Below are 22,743 nucleotides of genomic sequence, written 5' to 3' on the forward strand. Positions count from 1 at the left end.
ATGAGTTTCATCATTCATAATGATTTTTTTTCATTGAGTTATAAAATTCATAAGAAATAAAAAATTTTCCCAAAAATAATCAAACTTTAACCGTTAATATCTTTTAAACGGTTGGGTTTACGAAAAAATCGTAAGAGACCTTTTTTGTAGAGCATTCAATTTCCTACAAAATCTAAGGAACAAGATATTTTTTCAAGTAGTTGGAAGCGAGATATAAATTTTTCTATCTGATAATAAGAAAAAATAGAAAACTATAAGAAGGAGGACCTTCCCGTTACAATTAAGAACTCATGCTTGGAGAGGCTTTCTTAGAGGTGTCTAGGAACCTATTTTTCAGAGTACCAAACGAAAAAAAAATATTCTTTTTTTTTGAATCACCCTAATCTCTATGCTACAATAATTTGTAACCACAACTTATCTTATGTTGTCCCATCAAAAAAATGTTTGTTAGTGAATGATTTCCAAAAATCAACGAAAAAGATTGTCAAGTCAGTTGCGTGTGCACTATAATCTAGTTTACTTCGATAAAACCAGTAATAAATCCCAATATTCAGATGAAGTAATTTTTTTTATTTAAAAATTTTAAAGCTCGTAATTGTGGTTACAAAAACATAAAACAGGGTAAACAATATCGGGACCATCGTAACAGGAGGGCAGAGAAGGTAAAAGGGTCTTCGAAATGGGAAATAGTATATAATTTCAACACGTTGAGTTTATCTCATTAATTATTCATCACAGTATGTTGGTAATAAATACAACAATGTGGAATTATATTTCTCAGACTGCTGTTATAACCGCTAACAAACCCACCATCGCTGCTGCCGCTGCTACTTCCACTACCACCATCATCAACACCACCACTATTCTACCACTACTACCATTATAACTGCATTATTACATTACTGTACTTTAACACATGAGGATAAATATATTAATTCTCTTATATAGCGTTTTACAAACCTAACCTCTTTCCTAAACTTAATCACCTTGACACTCGGTTTAGTTAGTGCGCTCGGCCGCGGAATACTAATTGACTTTGAAACGACCAAATTAAAAACGTCGACTGATTAACTCAGAATTATATCTGTTAAATCATTAATACGCTTAATTTTTTTACCCATAAGCACACGACTGAAATGAATGCGAGTTTTTCATTGAATTCTGATTTTTTTACGTAGATAGAGTTCAATTTAAAAAGTAAAAAGTAAGCTGTGGAAAATTTTTTCTAAGTGGTAATTGTAAGCGTAAAGTAACTTTTATTGATAGTCAATTTTTTGTGGGGATAATTAGTTTTAAGGAGAGTGGATTGAGGTAGTAACTCCGTGAAAAGTATATTTCAAGAAACTTGTAGATTTTTTTTTATCGAAAGATAAATATATTAATAATTCCACCACTAAAATTTCAGATCAATTCACTTCACCGTTTTTGAATAATTAATATACGCAATATTTAATTCTAACTTTACCATCTCTCTACACCTCCGTATGTAAAAAATACAATTTCGAAAATTAATTACTCAAAAACGTCGCGGTGAATTGATCTGAAAGTTTGGTAGTGAATTATTGATATATTTATCTTTCGATCAAAAAAATCCTATAAGTTTCTTGAAATATAATTTTCACGGAGGTATTACCTTAAGCAATGCTAATCAGTATTATAGTGCAGGTTAGAGTGTACTTTTTTTTATGTAATGATTATGATATTCGATGTCATTTTTCAAACTTCTGTATTAATATATGATGGTTGTAAATAAAATTTCATATTTGAATAATGTTTATTATATATTACCCAATGATTGCACGACCTTTTTAATAGTATAATTTCAATTGTACGGGAGAAGAGGGTCAATTGGACCAAGAAAAGTTTAGTAATTTTTTATTATTCGAATTAAAACTAAATAATAATTTTTTTTTTCTTGGAATGGTAGTTTACTGTCTACTATTATTATCAAAACATAAATTAGTCAACAAACAATGTAAATTTATAAAAATTTTCAATTTATCCAAACGCGTCGAATGGTTCAATTGACCCCCGCTCTAGGGCAATTGAACCGCTGCTTGGGGTGAATTGAACCAATACTACTTAAAACTCAAACCCGAACTTTTAATAAACAATATATTAATTGTTACTTGCTAATATTACTGTTGCACCGTTTTAATACACAGATATTATATTAAATAAATTAAAAATCAATTCAAAAATAATTTTCATTATAAATTCAGTTCATCAAATTGTTAGTTTATTTCCCTGAGTTTTTTCACGTAGAGTCAAGATGCGCGCGCATGTCCCATGCTTCTCCGTATGGTTCAATCGTCCCCGGGAGTGCTGGTTCAATTGACCCCATATAATTTTATAACAATTAATAGTAAATAATAAATAAATAAACTATTATATCACTATAAACAAAGTTGAGGATTACAAAGTATAAGTATATACAATGACTACAATTTCAACTTTATCAATTAATTCAAAAATTGAAATACTATTAAACAATTTGTCACCAGCCGAAAAAAAAGTTTACATGCCTAAAAATAAAAAAATCTCAATTTTTCAAAATTTATTAATCGCAATGATTTCAAATTTTGACCATATCCGAGTTTAACATATTAGAGTCTAATTCTAAGAGCATAAAACGTTTTTTCAATTTTTTCGATTTTTTTATTCGAATGGTTCAATTGACTCCCTTCAGCCCTATAGATACCATTTTCATACCAAGTTTTAAAAAAATTTCCATTGAGGTTATTCATTTTGAACGACTATTTTTTTTTTCTTCTGAAGCATGTAGAAAGTTTTATTAACTTTTGAATTTACTTTATAAAATACACTATATCTTTTAAAAAATGATATTTAACCTGTTAATAAATAAAACCTTTATTGCAGAAAATTTAACTGCTTGAAATAAACTTATGTTTAATTTTCATGTAACTTCGACAATTTTACCAGAAAATGTGAAGAACAAAAGTTATTTTCTCCCCGTGGGGCGAAAAGCGTCAATTTTCCTTCCGCTGCGCCAAACGAAAATGACGCTTTCCGCCTCCGTCGAAGAGATTTAGTATATTACACACCTGGGGAAATGAAGTAAAAAATGTCTCAGATCACATGTAATGTCGGCCGAGGCGCAGCCGAGGACTTATATTAATCCTTAATATAACAACAAAATTGAAAGTTCGAAGCATGACTTTTCCAGTATAAATAATTGAAGATCTAATTTATAACCCTGAAAATAACTTCCTTGAGTCTTGAAATTTCTGAAAATTCATCAACGGAAACAACGAACCCTAAATAAATAGAGTATTACTTATAAGTTTATGTAAACAGTAGAGTTCAATCCCCTAAACAAACAAAATCCTACAATTTATGTGCTGCTGTATCCGCCTTTATTCTTGCTCTGAATCCAGGATCCGTCGACTACAAATGAAATCGCAAGACCTCTGTAATCCGGCTGTAATACACTTTATACAAAATTGTCAATAAGTTTTTCCTGTTTATGAGAACAAACTTTTTTTTTGCAGTAAATTTAGAAAACTTAATCTGTTATTAAAAGTAATTTTGCACGATTGATAATAATTCTTTTTTAATAATAAGTTTCTTTTTTTTTCTACTTGATCAATTAATAATATAATTTTATTTATAACTTTTATTAATTTAAAAATTCAATGATCATTACAAATCATGCACTCATGGATTTTTTCAATTTTTTTTTTTTTTTTATAATTAATGAGTATAAGCACGATAAAAATAATGGTAAAGTTACAAGTGGTTTGTAAGGTGTCATAAAATCATGATATAATTTAATGAGCCATAAAGCATAATGGTCTCCGCGAGTAGCTGGGTAATTACTTAGAGGGTAGATTATATACGTACATACCTCAGGTCTACGCTCTGTTCGTTCTATTCGTCCACATACTAAATGAAATCTTGCATTACTTGAGGTAGTGATAAACGCTTCTCACCCCATTTATACGTATATGTATTATATAGTTTCCGTTATACATCCACTCCAGAAGTACAAGTAGAGTTCCAAAGGGAAGGGAGTTAAGGGTGTAGAGTCTCTTGTAAGACCTATTACTTGCTTAAGACTGTAACAAGAGGTCTTCTGACAACGACAGGTCGCCTTAAGTTACTGCTGTATATTTGAGTAATGCCTTCAATTAATTCACTACCACTATACTAATTAATTAATTTCACACTGCTCTGACATAAGCTTGTTTATTACAATCATTTGCATTGTACTGTTCTTCATCTTGATCAGAGTCCTTAATATCATGTTACAACTATAAATTTTAAGATAAGTAACAATAAAAATAATAATAATTTAACAAGCAATTTTTAATACACACAGAGAATTTTATGATAAGTACTACTATCCAAGTATTGTAAAAACAGGCTATCTAACATTAATAATTGCAAATACACTGAAAAAAAAGTTTAAGTCCTATTGGTATACACTTTTTTAATGAATTGGTATTGCGAATATGATAAAAAAGTTTAAGTATTATCGCAATACTCTGTTTAAGTGAGTGACTTATATTTTCCATACGATACTATTGCAAGTCTAGAGAGTATAGTAAAAAAAGTTCCCGCGTAAAACTCAGCGCGTATTTCGTTCTTTTTTTCCCCGTGTTTATATACCGTGTTTATACCTTTAACCTAAACATGGTTCTCAAGAGCATTAAAAAAAATATTTATATAATTGACATTAAAAATAATAATTTATGGATCCGTGGGTGAAAAATAAATTAACCGAGTGGAATTTGTCATCCTATCAACAAGTGTTTGAAGGTATGTAATTTTATGATATTGTAAAATTTAAACACATTGTCAACCGAGGTTAACCTTTATTATAATAAATGTAACATCCTAACACTAATCTTTAATCATCATTTTTTAATAAATAAAATAAAATAAATTATTAAAAAATTAAAAAAATTAACATATTTGAGTCACCAGGAACAATTTTGTGATTAATTTTAAAAAATTTTTATAAACAAATATCTGACAACTCTTATGAGTTTTTTATAAGTACAAAATTAATATCACATTAAAGTTAGCAGTTACTTGATAATTTTTTAATTTTATTTAACAAACAACTTTATTCTAAAAAATTATTTTTTAAAAATTAATATTAATATCCCTTGTCCCATATATGTCAATATTCTGTATTTTATATTATAATTATTATTAATTATTAATTTTTAAGGGGGTATTCTGGTCTAGAAACATGAATTTCAGGTAATTTTTGAAATGTCGTAAAAAAAAAGACAATTAATATTTTTACTATACATTTTTTTATTAGTTGTTTGTTAACATTAGAAGAATACAAAAAAAAATTAAAAACTAAAAAAAGTACAAAATTTTTAAAATTATAAGCTGACGGAGTGGGGGCTCTTTAAAAATTTCCACGTGACTATGACCATGATTTTAACCCTCCTAGTAATCTGAAACTAAAAAAAAAAAAGATTATTAATCAAGAATAATGTCGCAATGGTCGGAAGTAGGGAAAAGTTTGAAAAAAAATTTTTCACAAAATGGCGACTATTTAAAAAAAAATTTTTTTTTCGACCACTTTTTCTGACGGTTTTGAATTTTTTAAAAATAGTTAAAATAAAAATTTGGGGATAGGGCTAGTTCCAACCATAGACAAGCCAATAAAGAAGACTCTATAAAAATTCCAAGTAAATTGGACCTTCCTCGACTTCAAAGAAACTATTTTCTGCATTTCTTTCTTCATATCGAGCAGTTCTGGCCTCCTTTGAAGCGATGGATGCTCGTGTTTCGGAGCGGTCAATCCGGGCGTTGTCGCGTTTGCCAGCAAATGAATGAGCTTCTGGTCCAATTTTTATTCCCATCAGCTCCATCATTTTTAAAATAGGAATAAAGCCTTCATTGAAAATACAAACGCTAATAAATGTCGCTATCTCGATAATATGAAGTCCAGAATGAATGTGTTTCGGAGCGAAAGTCCAAATCAGAGAGTTCAGAGACTCATTATTATTCTGCGTTTCTGAACCTAAACATCGGGTTTTTTTGGACAAATGGGTTACCATCGTAAGGATCCATATCGAGAATACCCTTGAATGTTTTAGTGTCACCATCTCCAATGTATTTAGCATATTTCACTCCGTGATTTTCATTTGATCGACAGAACATTTCGACAATAGCATCAACTTCCATTTTGCCTGCACTTCCTTTATGGTTTATTGTACATAATTCTTCATGACTTTCATACCAATCGTTATACGCAGCAATATCAGAATATTTTTTATTTTTCCAAACATTACAGCCTTGACAGAAACTAGATTTGACAACAGTATCAACAACCTTCTTGCAATTTTTTGCTACAAGTGTAGTTACTCCAAATAGAGAATTAAAACCCCTTTTTTCCATGTCCCATCGCCAGAAACAGTAAACTCCGTAGAACAAGTATTAGGATCACTAGCTGATATTAACTCTTTTTCTTCATTCACAGCTTTGGAAATAATGAGGTTATAAACTGTACATGCGGCTAAATGGATGTTTTCGATGCAAGCGTAGTATGTACTGATTGATAATCCTTGACAGATATCCATGATACTGCAGAAGACATTTATTCCTCCCTGCCAACTCCCAAAAGCCGCATAGCAAAAATAATTCTTCGGTTTACTTCAAAGGATTTGTCGACGAATGGACATGATGGTATATATTGAACACTATCGCAACCACATTGTAATGAAATTTTAAAACCTAATCCACGAAAAGATGTGCGTGAAAATTTAATCTCTTTTCTACATTGAGCGCACAAAACTAAAGAAGAAATCATCGAGAAAACCGTGAAAAACTCCAATACACAGTAGCCGTAATTATTTTCAATGATCTCACCTCTTCATCATTAGATTTTTTTAGTTTTGCTGCTGATGCACTTGTAAAATTGGTGTCTTCTTGTGCCGTGTATCGATTACCGTGAAATTGCCTTTTCTTCTGACGATGTGGACGCGTACGCCTTTCCGCGGAAGATTTTCTATCCATTTTATTTTTAAACAATATTTTTAACTGTTATTATTTAACTCACAGCACATACGTCCACGTGGTTCAGAGGTTAGAATTCAACTGTTAGCAGCTGGATGCAAGTGAATACTAAATGTATCAGATACGGGTCACCTCAGGTTCTCATATAACTATATATGTTAGGGTGGGTCAAAAAAATCAACTATTTTTTTTTTACAATTAATAAGGAAAAATGGGTTACTAGGCACCATAAAAAAATTCTCACCAAATATGAACTCTTAATTTTAATAGGAAGATCCTCCGCGTCGCAATTTTTCATTTTTTTCTCAGTCCAATAGAAAAAAATTCATTCCTCATCATTAATTGGTTGTACAGAAAAAATTTTTTTAAGAATTTTGTAGGAAATTTAATGCTCTACAAAAAAGGTATCTTATGTTTTTTCCGTAAACCTCACCATTTCACTAATATTGAAGATTTAAAATTGATTATTTTAAGTCAAATGTCACTTTTGTTTATGAATTTTATAACTCGACAAGAAATGGCTATTATTGAATGGGCAATAGAAATTTTTGTAGCAAATTAACTGCTCTATAAAAATGGTATCTTATGTTTTGGCGATTAAATTAATCGTTCAAAAGATATTCATCATCAAACTTTCATGTATATCGATTTTAAGAGTTTTTGATTAAATAATCGAAAAATTTCAATTTAATCTATCAGTTTTGAGAAAATTTACACGAAAAAATTTTTTTTTCATCAACTGAGAAACTTCAAAATGTTTTTCAAGCTTTTTTTTATGTGTAAGTATTTTTATCTACATTTAAAAAAATAAATTGTACATTATTTATCGCTTAGTTAATCATTTATCAATAAAAAAAGCAAAGTTTTCATTATAAATATATTATGATTTCAGTTTTAGAGAAAAAATGTCCAATTAGTTATAAGAAAGTTTTTATTTCAATTTTCAACTGAGCTATTTATTTTCAAACAATTTTTGTTGCAAGTAGGGTAGTTTTTTCGATGCTCTTTCACAACTTGCAATAAAAATTGAAATTGCTCTTCGTCTTTCGTTAAGCATTGGTTATATTCACTTACTAATGCGACACCTCGCTCTGCCACATCATTAACAACTTTCAATTGTGCGAAAAATTCTTTATTTTCATTATAACTCTCATCAGTAGACCATAAATCAATATTTTTGTCAAGAAAATCATACGGCAGATCAAAGATCTCAAAAAGTTTTAATGACTTCTTAGAAACAAAGTCACTTATATTTTTTTGCAGAATTAAATGTAAATTTTTTCTATCAATAATAAATCTTCTTGCTTTAGAATCTGTACCTTCGCGAGTCTTAACAGCTTCGACAATATTCTTCTTTATGTTTAATGGAACGGTATCATCAAAAAGTGATAAAATAGCAAGTTCATCACTTAAGTACCATAAATGTGAAGTCATTTTTTCACATGTAGCCAAGGAAATTAAAGAATTAATTTTACTGTACTCAATTAAATTTTTCATAAACTCTAAGTCGTGATTAGCAGCAGAAGTCGCAGAAGTTGATGAAAACCAAGCTTTTACATACACCATAACTATGAAAATACAAAATTGTCGAAGACCATCCAATTCTTTCTTAGAAAGGTCAAATTCATCTCTAAAAATAAACATTTTTAGGCAATAAATTGCCTTTGCCATCCATCTTGCATGATGAACTGCACCAGGACGCTTGAAGACAACTTGCTCTCGTGGCATTTCTCCCAGAAAAATTAATGACAATTCCAATATTTCTTTATAGTCATCTCGGGGTTGCGATAACTACCAAAAGTAATCAATTATTCGTAAAAATCAAAAATTATCCTCTACACTTAAAATTGTATTTAAATAATACCTGTAAGTATCGCTTAATAAATGAAGATAGATTATTTTTTTCATTCGGAATAATATTAGCAACAATACTATCTTCAACACCAGATTTATACTTCGTTTTATCGAATGTGTCCCAAAATTTTTGAATCTGCCAAATATTGGAACATTTGGTTCGGATGATACTGGCCAATAGACTTCGAATGCACTCCTTAAAATGATCTCATAAATATGATAGCGACATGGTAACCAAATTAATTCTTTTCCTAAGGCCTTTTCAATTTCTTTACATGTACCATGATGGATTCCTGTATAGTAAAAATAGATAATTACACTTTAAGTTCTGTATTTAATAAAAATTGTAACGCATATTTAAAATCTATAAATAAATAAAGAATTATAACTAATGAGCACGTGTCGAAAATTTAATTAATGTATGAAAACAATTCAACTAGAACGATGAAAACAAAATTTTCTTTTAAATATTTTATCATTGATTAGTTACCCGTATTAACCGCAGTCGTGTCAAAACACATCGCCTTGATATAACTAATAATACCCCATTGATTTAACGTTGACAAGATGGTTGCTGTTTGATTTTCTGCCGATCCACTATTCATTTTTGGAACTCCAAGTAACTGCTCAGTACCAAAAGCAGTCAAAATAATCGGTAATCGATCCACAAATTTCGATTCAGAAATGTCATTCAGTATTTCCCCATCCCAATTCACGACATATTTATCATGAGCTTTGAAGTTATCTTTTAGTCCTATAGCAATGTCTTTTCGTAAGAGCATGCGAGTTCGTTGAATTGTTCGATAACTAAGAGTTGTATCTTCTACATTAACACCAATACTTGATAGAACTGGAGCAATAATGAACATCGCATTTCTACTACTAACATTAGCTCTGTCGAGTGCTGAGATAAGCTCTGGAGTTAGAATATTTATTTTTGCTCGTGTTGTCGGTATTTGAGACACATATCTAAATCTGAACCGAAATTTGTAGCTTGACTTAATGTAAGGGTTGAAGATGACTCTGATTCCTCACTTCGAACAATCTCATGGCTGGTTGAGGGTTGATTCAAATCTAAAATAAGCGTTGTTATTTAATTAATGGAAGCAAAAATATGGAACTCATTCATTTTGACATCAAATAAGGAACACAAAGAGTTTTTATTTATCATCTACGAACATATTGATATTTATGATATAATTAATTAGAAAAACAATAATATACTTTATTATTCATAATTTATAATCAATTTAATTTATTTTCAATTCTGATTAAAATTTATAATAATTAAATGTTGTAAATACTCACGACTTTCATCTACTTCCATCGTATTCATAATACTGTTTAATTTATTTGGGTTATTTGAAAGAATTTCTTTCCGGGTATCACTTTTTTGATTTGAATATAGTTCACGAATATCATTATCAAGCAGTTTTATTGATTTATGATCTACAATATCAAATAATGCTTTGATTTCATTCTGAAATATTATTACATTTTTGTTTTGGGCTGATGATTTTTTTCGCACAAAAGATTTTTGCAATTTCAACCATCGGTTATGATAGCGAAGAATTTTTTGTATTACATTAGTTGATCCACTAGTCGGAATCTGGTTGTTTTTCCATAGTTCAATAACTTGATCAGTTGCATTTTTAGCACTTTGTTTGATAGAACATTTTAACACTTTGAGCTGATAAAAAAAAACACTCATAACCTCTTTCACTGTTGGCAACTTACGCTCTGGAATTTTTTGCATGGGTTTTCCGATCAAATGAATTTCCTTATCCATATTTTCGATAAATATATAAATTTATGTAGTGACCGCAAAATTTGTAAATATTTAATCGTTTTATCACATATACAAGATCATAACTTGTGGAAACACTAGAAATGCTGTAGAAAATGTAAACAAATAAAAACAATATAACTATAAAGAAAAATGTAGGTGGCGCTAGTTCACAAGGGAAACAGAGTAAATAAAATACAAAACAAAAATTCTCTACAGAAGAAATTTTCCCAAGGACAATATACAGCTGTAGTGGAAAAATTTTTTAAGACGTTTTGAAGACGTTATAAAAAAACAACATGATCGTGATTTCTAATGATGAAAAATAAAAAGTTTGGAATTATTGAATAAAAATTTTGAAAACAAAATTCAAATAATACTTACATTAAAGACAAAAAATGAAATTTTCTCAAAACTGATAGATTAAATTGAAATTTTTCGATTATTTAATCAAAAACTCTTAACATCGATATACATGAAAGTTTGATGATGAATATCTTTTGAACGATTAATTTAATCGCCAAAACATAAGATACCATTTTTATAGAGCAGTTAATTTGCTACAAAAATTTCTATTGTCCATTCAATAATAGCCATTTCTTGTCGAGTTATAAAATTCATAAACAAAAGTGACATTTGACTTAAAATAATCAATCTTAAATCTTCAATATTAGTGAAATGGTGAGGTTTACGGAAAAAACATAAGATACCTTTTTTGTAGAGCGTTAAATTTCCTACAAAATTCTTAAAAAAATTTTTTCTGTACAACCAATTAATGATGAGGAATGAATTTTTTTCTATTGGACTGAGAAAAAAATGAAAAACTGCGACGCGGAGGATCTTCCTATTAAAATTAAGAGTTCATATTTGGTGAGAATTTTTTTATGGTGCCTAGTAACCCATTTTTCCTTATTAATTGTAAAAAAAAAAATAGTTGATTTTTTTGACCCACCCTAATATTATATGTGTATAACTATATATATATATATATATATATATATATATATATATATATATATATATATATATATATATATATTTGTATAGAGGAACAAATGGTTTTACTCAGAATAGGGATTCAGGTAGACGGAGAATCCCTAATGTCTTTTGTTCGATTAGTTGCGACCGAACAAGTTTGGATGCCAGGTCAGAAAAATACTTATATCTCCGAAAATAATTTAAATTTTGAAAAATCCTCTTGTACACATATTCTTAAATAGTTAAACTTTGAAAATATAAATAAAAAAAATTTTCGATTTTTTGAAATTTCTAGACCAGAATACCCCCTTAAATAAATTTAATTTTAAAATAAATGGGTTTATTGTCATTTCTTTAATGTATAGCAATATTTATTTACATAACCTTTCTTTTTTTATTCTGTAAATTTATTTTAAACGACTTTCAGTGTACCCCAAGCGGCACACCGGCAACATTATTGACATCAAGAAGTTAACCAACAAAAGTTAGATGTTAACAATTACCACTTTCAAAAAGTGGACAAATTTGTTACCAAAATGTATCCCTAATGTCCCGACAAGAAGTTACCTTGGAAAGTTACAAATTGTTAACATATTTGCGTTGGAAAAATGATAATGGAATTCAATAATAAAAATATAATCTTTAGGATAACAAAAAAGCAACTTTTGGATAACAAAATGTTCACTTTTTGTTGCGGAAATGAGTAACTTTTTGTTAATATTATAGTTGACTTGATATCAACCATTATTTCAACATTATGATACTATAATGTAAAAAAAATGGTAACTTTTAGTTATAAAAAAGTTACTTAATAGATGACTATTAGCTAACATTTATGAGGGGTAGCATATATACGTTTAAAAAATTTATGATTATAAATATAAACAAGTTGTACTGTAAATTTCGTATCGGGTATAAATATTTATAGTTCATTGTGTTTATGTTTTCTGTTACGAAATCTTTAACACAAAATCAAATAAAATGAACCGTAACTATTTATATCTAATACAAATTCCACAATACAATTTGTTCATATTCATACTATAAATTTTTCACACGCATTCAATCAGAAATAATACTGTTACAAATGAATATTTAAAACAATTTATAAGAAGTTTAAAATTTTAATGAACATGAATAGTACATAATTATGTTTTTATTTAACTTCCATACTCAAATACTTATAATTATAATTATATGATAACATTACTTCACATTAATAGTATAAAATTTAGTTTTTTTACCCTTACTTAAATCACAGTAATATATTATAATTTTATTAATTTTAATATTATAATGTTATGATCGTATGGTAATAAACACAAAATTATATATTTTTTGAATTTATAATTATCAAGGCAATACTTAATTATGATATATAAAGTACTTATAGTTAAATTGAAATGAATACTTTCATTATTAATAAAATAATGTTATGTTTTTGCACACCCAAGTTACATAACTAATACTCTAAATATTATTTAGTCATTATCTTATTGTCATACCAACATAGTTATAATTATAATTATATGCAAACATTGCTTTATATAAATAATATGAAAATCTATTTTTTTTTTATCATTACTTTGATCACAGAAATATTAATTGAAATTATAATTATTATAAATTATAATCGTTAGAAAAGGAACTAATAAAAATAAAAGCTTTTTAAACGTATTCTCAAGACCATACATTATTCGTATTAAAATAGTAAATAAATAATTATAAGTTATTTGAAACGAAAACTTAAATTATTACTAGAATGATATGTTTTTGTACACTCGAGTTACATCACTAATACTCCAAATATTATTTGGTCATCATCTTATTGTCACACCAACATACTTATAATTATAATTATACGCTAACATTGCTTCATATAAATAGTATGAAAATCTGTGTTTTTTTATCTTTACTTTGATCGCAGAAATAATAATCGTAATTATAATTATTATAAATTATATTCGTTAGATAAAGAACTAAGAAAAATAAAAATTTTTTAAACGTATTCTCAAGACCATACATGACGCGTATTTAAATAGTGCATAAATAATTATAATGTTAAATAATTATAATTTAAGGCTTAAGCCTCATCTTTCGCATCTCCTTGTAAGTATTCTTTCTCTTTTTTTTTCAAACGCTCTTTTTTTTCGGCTTTCAACCGCTCACTTCCTCTTTGAAACCAATCTTTTATCCGATTTTCGACATCATCTTTTGTTTCATTGAAGGTACCTCCGTATTTTCCCACCAAAAACTCTTTTCAAATTATTTACAGAGATAAATGATTAAAATCATGATTATATTAAATATATTTTGAAAAACTTACTAACCAATTAAAACTTGCACCAAAGCAGTATCCTTAATCTTCACTCCTCCGTGAATGCCACTCCAGGAAGAAGCGGAAGCAAATTTATTGGCGAATAAATAACCCAATATTGCTTTTGTAGCTTTCTGGGGATTTTTGCCTCCTAGTTTACTGATATCAGCTTTCTGAAATTATTATCACAGTAATTAAAGGTTGTAATTATACTGATATAATCAAAGTAACTTCAATTGTTTATATTGATATGAATCATCTATATAAAATCAAACTTCAGCACTACTCAAAAATTAAACATGATTTGCGAGTCCTTTGAAGAAAAAACATTGCAGTTAATTTTTATAAAACGTAAGTATATTGTTGGAAATAAGATATTATTTTCAAAACATTGAAATCACTTATTTGTATTTAAAATTTTGAAAAGCGGAAAACTTACAAAAGCAGCTTTAAATTTGTCAGATTCCTTTAGTTTTTTATCAAGCTCTTCAAATTTTTCAACTTTCTTGATCGGATATTTAGGTAAAAGATTTGTATTAGTATTATCTAGAACAATTTGAGAATTGTAGTTTGATAAGGTTGGAGCATAATTAATTTTTTCTTTCAATTCAGTGACCGTGTGTAAAATGAGGGACAGCATTAATCGGCATGTTTCTGAAAATTGGTAATAATAGTTGCAATTTTTAACTAATAAAATATATCTACATATCAGAATATTAAACAAAAGTATTATTGCTTACCACAGCATTGGTCTGAATGCGTTTGTTCATAATTCAGTAACTCATGGGTTACAAAGGATCTTGTTGGGTGAAGCTCAGGTTCTGGAGGAATTAAATTATCCTTATCACTGGCCTCTAAATCCTGAAGTGAAAGTAAACCAGTTCCTTCATTTTCATCTTGAAGTAGCTCAGTCTCCTGATGCTTTAAAAGATCATTGTTTTGTCTACAACTGGCATCGTCAATTGGATCATCTTGTTCCATATCCTCTTCCTCAAACAGATTATTATCATCTAACTCTTCTAAATTAGTATATGCAAACATTAAACGTTATATTTATGTTAATAAATTTTAACAAGCAGTTAAAGGAGGAAAAATTTCAAGTTAGCATACGTTCTGAGATTAAATTCGCCGTTTGAAGTTGAGCCAATAATTCTTTGTTAATTATCGGTATCATTACTGATTTCCCACAGGGATGTCGCACTTTCTTCTTTTTCGATAGGCCATTAGATCCTCCAGCAGTCCTGAAATTATTTGGTGGCGTCGGTATAGTCAACGGTTGCCCTGATGAAAACAAAATAGTACAAAGTGAAAAATATCGATTTAAAATGCGATAAAAATAAAGTTCTACAATTTTATTTTTACAATACATATACCTGATTTTGCCTGATGTTTCAATGCCTTAACAATCTTGGTTTGAGACATGTCTGGCAATTATTCTGATAAACTAATCAGGATTAATGATACTAAAATAACAAAAAAACAAAAAAAAATTAAAAGCAATATGGAGTTAATAAAAAATAAAAAGGTTTCCATTTTTCCGATTGTTTAAACATAATTGATAATAATATCATTGCCTTTATTTATTTAAATTTTAGATCCGTACTTTGTCTTCCATATAATTATTTTACTAACGGTTTTAATTAAAATTTATAAAAACAAATTTTGAATTCAAATTGAAGAATAAACAGAAAAAATGGTTTTTATCGACATTGACAATCTGAAACTTACATTAAAATCAATTGCAAAGAATTAATCTTATATAAAAAATTTAATTTGATAAAACTACGTTTAATTAGTTTGATTAATTTCACAGTAAAAAATAGAGTTAATTACAAATCGCTGTGTAAAATAGGAGAAACATAGCAAGAATCATAATTTACGACAGCAAATCCTTTGCGAGTTATTTGTGTAATAGGCCAAATTTTTAAGTTAGAAATATCCTCGACTTTATAAATGCCAAGACTGCGAGAATCACAAGGATAATTCTCCAAATCAACAGGATTTATAAGTGTGCGTCCAACAATTACGGGATCATTTTTATAATGACAAATAGCTGTAATGAAAACGACCGTATTATCTCGTAAGTAACAACAATTATTTGGAGTCGTGTTAGTTAATTTAAAAATGGCAAATTCGATTGATTGATACTCGTTATTGCAGTCTTCCGGAAGGGCAGATTCTTTAGTAACTTTTTTTAATAATTTAAATTGAAAAAAAGGATCATCTTTAACCGTAAAAACTTTAGATTTTTCAATAATTCGATTCATGGCTTGCTGTAAGGGCAAATTGCCGGTTTTAATCATATTCTTTAACTTTTGCAAAACATTTTCAAAACAAAAAACACTAAATTCATCAAGATGACCATGATCTAAAACATATTTTGTAATATGGATAAGGTTGTGGACGTTATAAATTAATGATACATCGCCGTATAAAATTTGCATATTTTCAACAAAGTAATTTAATAATTCGTTTGCATAATCATAGTTTTTCCGACATTCTCTAGGGTCACATAAAATTCTTATTGCACAGCTTAATGTATTAAAATGAATTAACAATGGTTCCGGTAATATTGAACGCAGTACAACTGGACCTAGATACAATAAAAATAAACGAAATTCAGTAGCTTTCCACCGATTAACTTCTTTTAAACAACGCGGCTTACGTACAAATTCGGAAGGAATGTACGAAGATAAGCTAATAAAAAAATTATTAAACGTGGTAAATTCTTTATTTTCATTTTGATCTGAACCTTTTAATAATTGGACATATATTAAAAGCAGTTTTTTTTGAACGCCTAAACATACTAAATGCATATAATCTAAAGGAAAATCTTTTGTCATACTAATTCCAATATCTTGTAATGGTGACTTTGTATTTTTATATTTTTCAACGATATCATATCTAAAATTATCATCTGTTCGTAGAGGTGAATTCATTTCTAAAAAAACACGACAATGATGGATGGTTTTTCCTTTTTGGATACATTCACCACAACGACTGGTGTGACTACAAAAAGAACGAAGGAAATTTTTAGCAGGAATATCAGCAAGAAAACCTTTGATATTTATTTTGAAGTTGCGGTTTTTGTAATTAAATCCCTTTTCATTCAATAGTTTGTACTCTTTGCAAAAATCGTGAAGGTATTGATCTAGAGAAGAAGGTTTGCCAATCCCATGATATATAGCTATAATAAAAGGTTCAGCAAAACAAGGAATATGAAGAACTTTACCTAAAATAGGCCAGAATTCACTCTTGGAACTTTTGGAAATTGGTAAACCATCTACATTAATATATAAATCTAAAGTTGAAGATATTTTTAAGACATCTATGTGAATGAAGCGATCTAATAGAGCTTTCTCAATACCATAATAGATAAATTTACCTGACTCGTGATCAACAATATTTTTATTATTTCGCGGGGTATTTATAATCGATCTAATAGTCACGGGAATATTATATCCGGTAATTGAATGTAACCCATGTAATAAATCATCGGAAGCCTCTCTAGTGATTCTATGCTTCACATGCCAAGTTTTTATAAAAGAAGTAAGTGATTGGACTTTGTCAATTTCTTGATTTTGGGTGATCACATTCGGAAACTGTAAATGTACTAATGTTGAATGAAAATTGGAATAAATGAAATTATTAGCTAAGTTATCATTAGGATGGCCATTAAAATTATTATTATCATCATCATCATCATCGCTACCGTTATCAATGTTATTATCAATAATTGAGTTTACTGTATGCTGAAAATTATAGCCAGGTTGCAAATTACAATTATTGAAATTACTATTATGAATAATTGCACTATTGTTTCTAATATTTTTACACGGCATATTATCTTGAATAATGGAATCAGACATTTTTTTATTAACATTATTTAGAGTATTAAAGCTTTGATTCATCATATCAGAGATGCTTTTATTAACACGCCGCCGTTGCTGACGCTTTGAGAGGTTATTAAAAGATTTTTCTTTTCTTATATTCATTTTAACTCTATCAATACAGTTTTAGTATACAAAATTATTTAAATTAAAATTTTAAAATGTTTACTTGCCTTTATATTAATGTTATCCTCGCTCAATTTTTGGAACTTGTATAACGACAGTAAATATACTTTATGTATTGAAGAAAATGGCTGACACTCGTAAAATATTACACGCGCACGTTCTTGTATACGGTTTATGACACAAAAGGTTAGGGAACGGTACTTATCAACTATTTGTCAACCAAAAGTTAACTTGTTGCTTACAAATATAAAGATGTCAACAAATTGTTAGCTATAAGTTGATTCAATCTTGTAACCACTTGCGCATGCCTGATGAAACTTAACGGGCAAATATAGCAATTTACTGGATGAAAGTTAACTTTTAGTAATTTCTCGTAGAATGTTAACTTTCATTAACTTTAAGATATAAATAAGATAATTAATTAATAGTTCTAAATGCCAGCATTTATATGTAGATTTTTAGGAGCTTAATTTAGAAAACCGTTATTAAGGCTTAAATTTCATCGTCCAAAATGCCAACATTTGTATGTTAACTTTAAGGAGTCCAATTTAAATTATCATTTAGTAGTATTAAAGTATCGCCTATTTGTTGACGGATAAAGGACTTGCGACTATGCTTGAAAAGTTATCCAAAAAATGTTAATTATTTATCGTACCAATATTGTCAACTTTTAGAGTAACATTTTTTATAACTTATTGTTGACTATGTAAGCGCTCCAGATCATTAACAATTTTTCGCCATCTATAAGATGCCGTAATTGAGTTAACTTTTCTAGTTGACCATTTTGTTGATTTTATATTAACTTTTGTAATTTCCTAAAAGTTAACTGAAATAGTTATCTTTTTTATTACCAAAAAGTTACGTGTGCCGCTTGGGGTAGTGCTTAAAAATATTGCGCTGAGACTCAAACAGTGTTTAAGTATATTCGTAATACCAAGTATTTCAATATCACTGAAATTTATAAGTGTGGGACTTATACTTTTTTTCAGTGAATTTTTCAATTTTTTTTTCTGTTTCCCATAACCCGTTGCCAAGATATCGTGTACGAGCCGATCTGTTTCCAAATTATAGCGTTTCATTTAAGTACGAATTTTTTGGAAAAAAATAGAAAAATTTTCATTTTTATCAACGGAAACTTTAATTATCACCCTTACGAATTTTTAAAAACATAACTTTCATAGCAAGCTCACGAGAAATTTCCAAAAATCACCTTTTTTTCTTTCGACGAACTCGACTACACCCTTAAGGATTATTCTGCTTAAATTAAGAATTCAATATTTTTCAAAATTATTTTCTTCAGTTGAGTCAATTTTTTTTCTGTGCATGTAAGTTGAATCGACTCTTAATAGATGGTACTTTCGTTAACCTTTTAACATAGTTTTATGAATTGTCAACAGATGACACTGCATTTTCTTTGAATTCTAAGTTTTTTTTAATTAATTTTTTTACTAAAAAAACTTTTTTCAATTTTTTCGCAATTTTTTCATCAATAAAAGAAAACGTAAGCTTTAATATGGCGTTTAAATTAAACCCAAAAAAAATTTGTGAGAAATAAGATAAATGATATGAAAATGTTGAGAAAAAAAAGAAAAAAATAATGTTCTAAAAAAATTTTTTGTTTTTAAATAATGTGAAAAGTGAGAATCAAATTAGTAAAATGATATAATTTTTAGATCAGACATTTAAATACGGAACAACCTAAATATTACTTAACTTGAAAGCCATTAAGTAAAACAACTTATTGGACACCGACAATTATCAACGAGTTTATTTTTATCGACTTATTAATAAGTTTTACTTCTAATACTCGGCTTTTTCCATTATTTCATCGATCCATCTGGAGGGTAATTAATTTATAAATATTTTATTGACACATATATTCCTTTATCTAATGATTGCCTAAGGCTAAAAAATTTCAAAAGACCGAAATTATTAAATCGGATTTTACGTCCATTTTAAATTAATAATGAATAGCTATTAATTTTAGAATTCAACTATCAAAATAAATTTTATCTTGAGATTTACAATTAATTAGATATAATTTTTTTACTCACTCCAAATAGCTTCTAAGAATGGAATCGTTAGTAATTTTGCTAAAGATTTCATTGAGCCACCAAATGTAATTTAGATAAGAGCGAATTTATCAAATAATATAGATAAATTGATATGTGGCATGGTTTTTACATTAGAAATAATCGACTGAGAGCTCTAAAACAGTTATAGTCTAGTAGATACTCTCAAGTATAGCGGTACGAACAATATATAGAATAACCAATTGTAATTTACAGTGAAAAGAAGCTTAAAATTTATCAATGAATAGTCTGGAAATGTTTAATTTATGTTGTATCTTGTTAATTTTAATGGTGTACGTATCGGTGGTTGCTACAACAGTTAATTCATCTAATTATGTTCAAATTTGTGGCCGAAGATTAGCAGTGTATTTAGGCGCAGTATGTCCTTTAACTGAACCTGATTATGATATATTTAAACCAACTTTAGTAACAGAAACTCCAGTTGTTGACAGTGGATATTATTCCTCAACATCCACTGGTATTGCAGACGAATGTTGTGTAAATTCATGCTCGATTAAAACTTTATTGTCCTATTGCCCATAATTGTAAATGAGGATGGTGGTAAGTTACATATTTTATTAGCATTTTTCCGGGCTGTAAAAAAAAATTTTAATTTTGACTTGAAATTTGAGTTAAAATCCTTTGATTAACTTTAGCTTTTTTCTGGCTTAATTTAGATAAATTTAAGACAGAAAAAGCTCAATATCAGTTAATTTTGTAACAGCGTTGGCTTAATTTAAGACAAAAAAAGTCACAAATAAGTCAACTTTACTTGGATTTCTTTTAAAGTTAGCTTCTTCTCTAACAAAAAAGTCATCATTAAGGTGTTACATGGGTTTGAGAGCTTTAAGAAATCAAGCTTTTAAAATGTTGTTGACAAGTATTTGGACGAAGTACATTTTTTTTTTTTTCGAATCCTAACTCATTTTAAAAAATTGAAATGTGGTACGAATTTAAACTTTTTAACTTCCCGCTAAGATAATTAAAAATTTTCGAAAATCGGGAAGTACACTAGTCACAAAAATTAAGGGATATAAAAAAAATTCCAAATTTTTTGGTGATTTTCAGCGAGCTGTAACTCCGAGGAAAATGATCGCACAGAAAAAAAAAAAAGCAAATTGTAGCTCCAAGTGTCTAGTTTTTAGATATGACCATGAAAATTTTTGTCATCGTCAGGTCTGGAGAAATCCTAAGAAAACTACTGAAAAAAATTTTTCGAAATTTTTTTCGTCTTAAAAAGGTCTACGGGCTTCAAAAAAATTTTTCGATTGTTTCGTTTAAAAGCTCTTTTAGTAAATTTAATACCCTTTAATTTGACGTAATCAAAAAGCCTGTACGATAATTTGCCGCGGAGTTATCGTCAATCAAAGCAAAAAGTTTTTTTGACTTTGGAAATCAATAACTCTGGAAATAATGACCGTATAGGAAATCGAAGGAGGGTTTTGAAAACTACACAATATTCTCTATAAGAAAACGTAAACCGCTTTTGAAGAAAAAATTTTTTTGAATTGAAAACTCGGACTGAAAAAAGACAAAAATTCGCATAATTAAGGATATTTGGATAACTTGGTATAACTTTGGATAAAATGGATGAACGAAGGATATCGTTGGTAATTTTTAACTTCAAAGTGTCCCCTAAAATCCCTAAGAAATTCAAAGCGCTGCGATTTTTGTTCATAGTGCCCAGAAGCTTCAAATTCTGTGTTTTCGCAAAAATCACCATTATGAGCAATTTTGTGATTTTTATTCATTTTTCCATTGAAAAAAAATTTTTTTTTCAAAATTCTTTATTTTTTCGATCAAAGAGATTGATTTTTCAAGAAATTTGAAAAAAAAAAATTTCAATTTTTTTCGAAAATTTTTTTCGAAATTTTCTCAATTTTTTTCGACTGTTGTTTTACCGCCGGCATTAGCGTTACTCAAAGCGTACCACGTGGAGGTTGCTCGGTCGGATTTATGCTTCTCACACACACACACACACACACACACACACACACACGCGCGCGCGCGCGCGCGCGCGTGTGTGTGTGTGTGTGTGTGTGTGTGTCTTTGTCTGCGTGTTTGTCTGTTTGCAGCTGCCGAATGACCTCTGTACGCACGGCAGTAACTGCTCAGTACCGTGTATTGCCACCTCTGTTCCGAATCACAGCTCGTAAACGCTCTTGCATGTTGATGCATCGTCGAATATCACGTTGCGAAATTCCTTGCCAACAACGTAACAACGCTTGAGTCAACTGATGAAGATTGTGCAGTTGCGGATAGTCTCGCCGCAATCGACGCCCAAGCATGTCCCAAACATGCTCAATTGGGTTCAAATCAGGACTCATCGCTGGATGATTAAGCGTTGTTACGTTGTTGGCGCGGAGAAAAGTTCGCGTACGAACTGCAGTGTGAGGACGAGCATTATCCTGCATCAAAATGAACCGTCTTGCCCCCATGCGTGTGCGCATAGGCAGGACGTGTGGCTCCAGAATTTCGTCGACGTACCTATCGGCAGTCAACGTCCCACGAACGATGACCAACGGGGTTCTGGTATTGAAGGACACGCCTGCCCACACCATGACTGATCCACCATTGAAAGCTGTAACTGGTCTCGTAAAACCATCCCGATCTCGTTCTCCACGACGGCGCCAAACGAGAGATCGTCTATCGCTGCCATGAAGACAAAATCGAGATTCGTCAGTCCATAATACACTGGTCCACTGTCTACGACCC

The 22,743-nt window shown here is 29.2% G+C and overlaps 2 protein-coding genes across 4 annotated transcripts; both read right to left on the minus strand.

Annotated features, from left to right (window-relative positions):
* Window positions 1-7,941: 7,941 nt before the first annotated feature.
* Window positions 7,942-8,951, minus strand: LOC141538268 (uncharacterized). Its single transcript, XM_074259646.1, has 2 exons — window positions 8,870-8,951; window positions 7,942-8,796 (listed from the first exon to the last, which is right to left on the minus strand). Exon 2 carries the CDS (start codon window positions 8,731-8,733, stop codon window positions 7,942-7,944), a length of 792 nt encoding a protein of 263 aa, XP_074115747.1. The 5' UTR covers window positions 8,734-8,796; window positions 8,870-8,951.
* Window positions 8,952-13,111: 4,160 nt separating this feature from the next.
* LOC141538109 (uncharacterized) lies at window positions 13,112-18,202 on the minus strand. 3 transcript variants are annotated; one of them, XM_074259427.1, is made up of 7 exons: window positions 18,004-18,202; window positions 15,314-15,403; window positions 15,051-15,221; window positions 14,681-14,959; window positions 14,380-14,594; window positions 13,954-14,113; window positions 13,112-13,879 (listed from the first exon to the last, which is right to left on the minus strand). In XM_074259427.1, the coding sequence occupies exons 2-7, from the start codon at window positions 15,360-15,362 to the stop codon at window positions 13,707-13,709; spliced, it is 1,047 nt and encodes a 348-aa protein (XP_074115528.1). In that variant the 5' UTR covers window positions 15,363-15,403; window positions 18,004-18,202; the 3' UTR covers window positions 13,112-13,706. The 3 variants fall into 3 exon arrangements, with proteins under 3 accessions (XP_074115528.1, XP_074115530.1, XP_074115529.1); XM_074259429.1 differs by lacking the exon at window positions 15,314-15,403; XM_074259428.1 differs by lacking the exon at window positions 18,004-18,202 and having other exon boundaries at window positions 15,314-15,830.
* Window positions 18,203-22,743: the final 4,541 nt, after the last annotated feature.

Source organism: Cotesia typhae, unplaced genomic scaffold (genome assembly GCF_013202065.1).
Source record: "Cotesia typhae breed Kobodo isofemale line unplaced genomic scaffold, CoteBio_Ctyphae contig_20, whole genome shotgun sequence".
Classification (NCBI taxonomy): domain Eukaryota; kingdom Metazoa; phylum Arthropoda; class Insecta; order Hymenoptera; family Braconidae; genus Cotesia; species Cotesia typhae.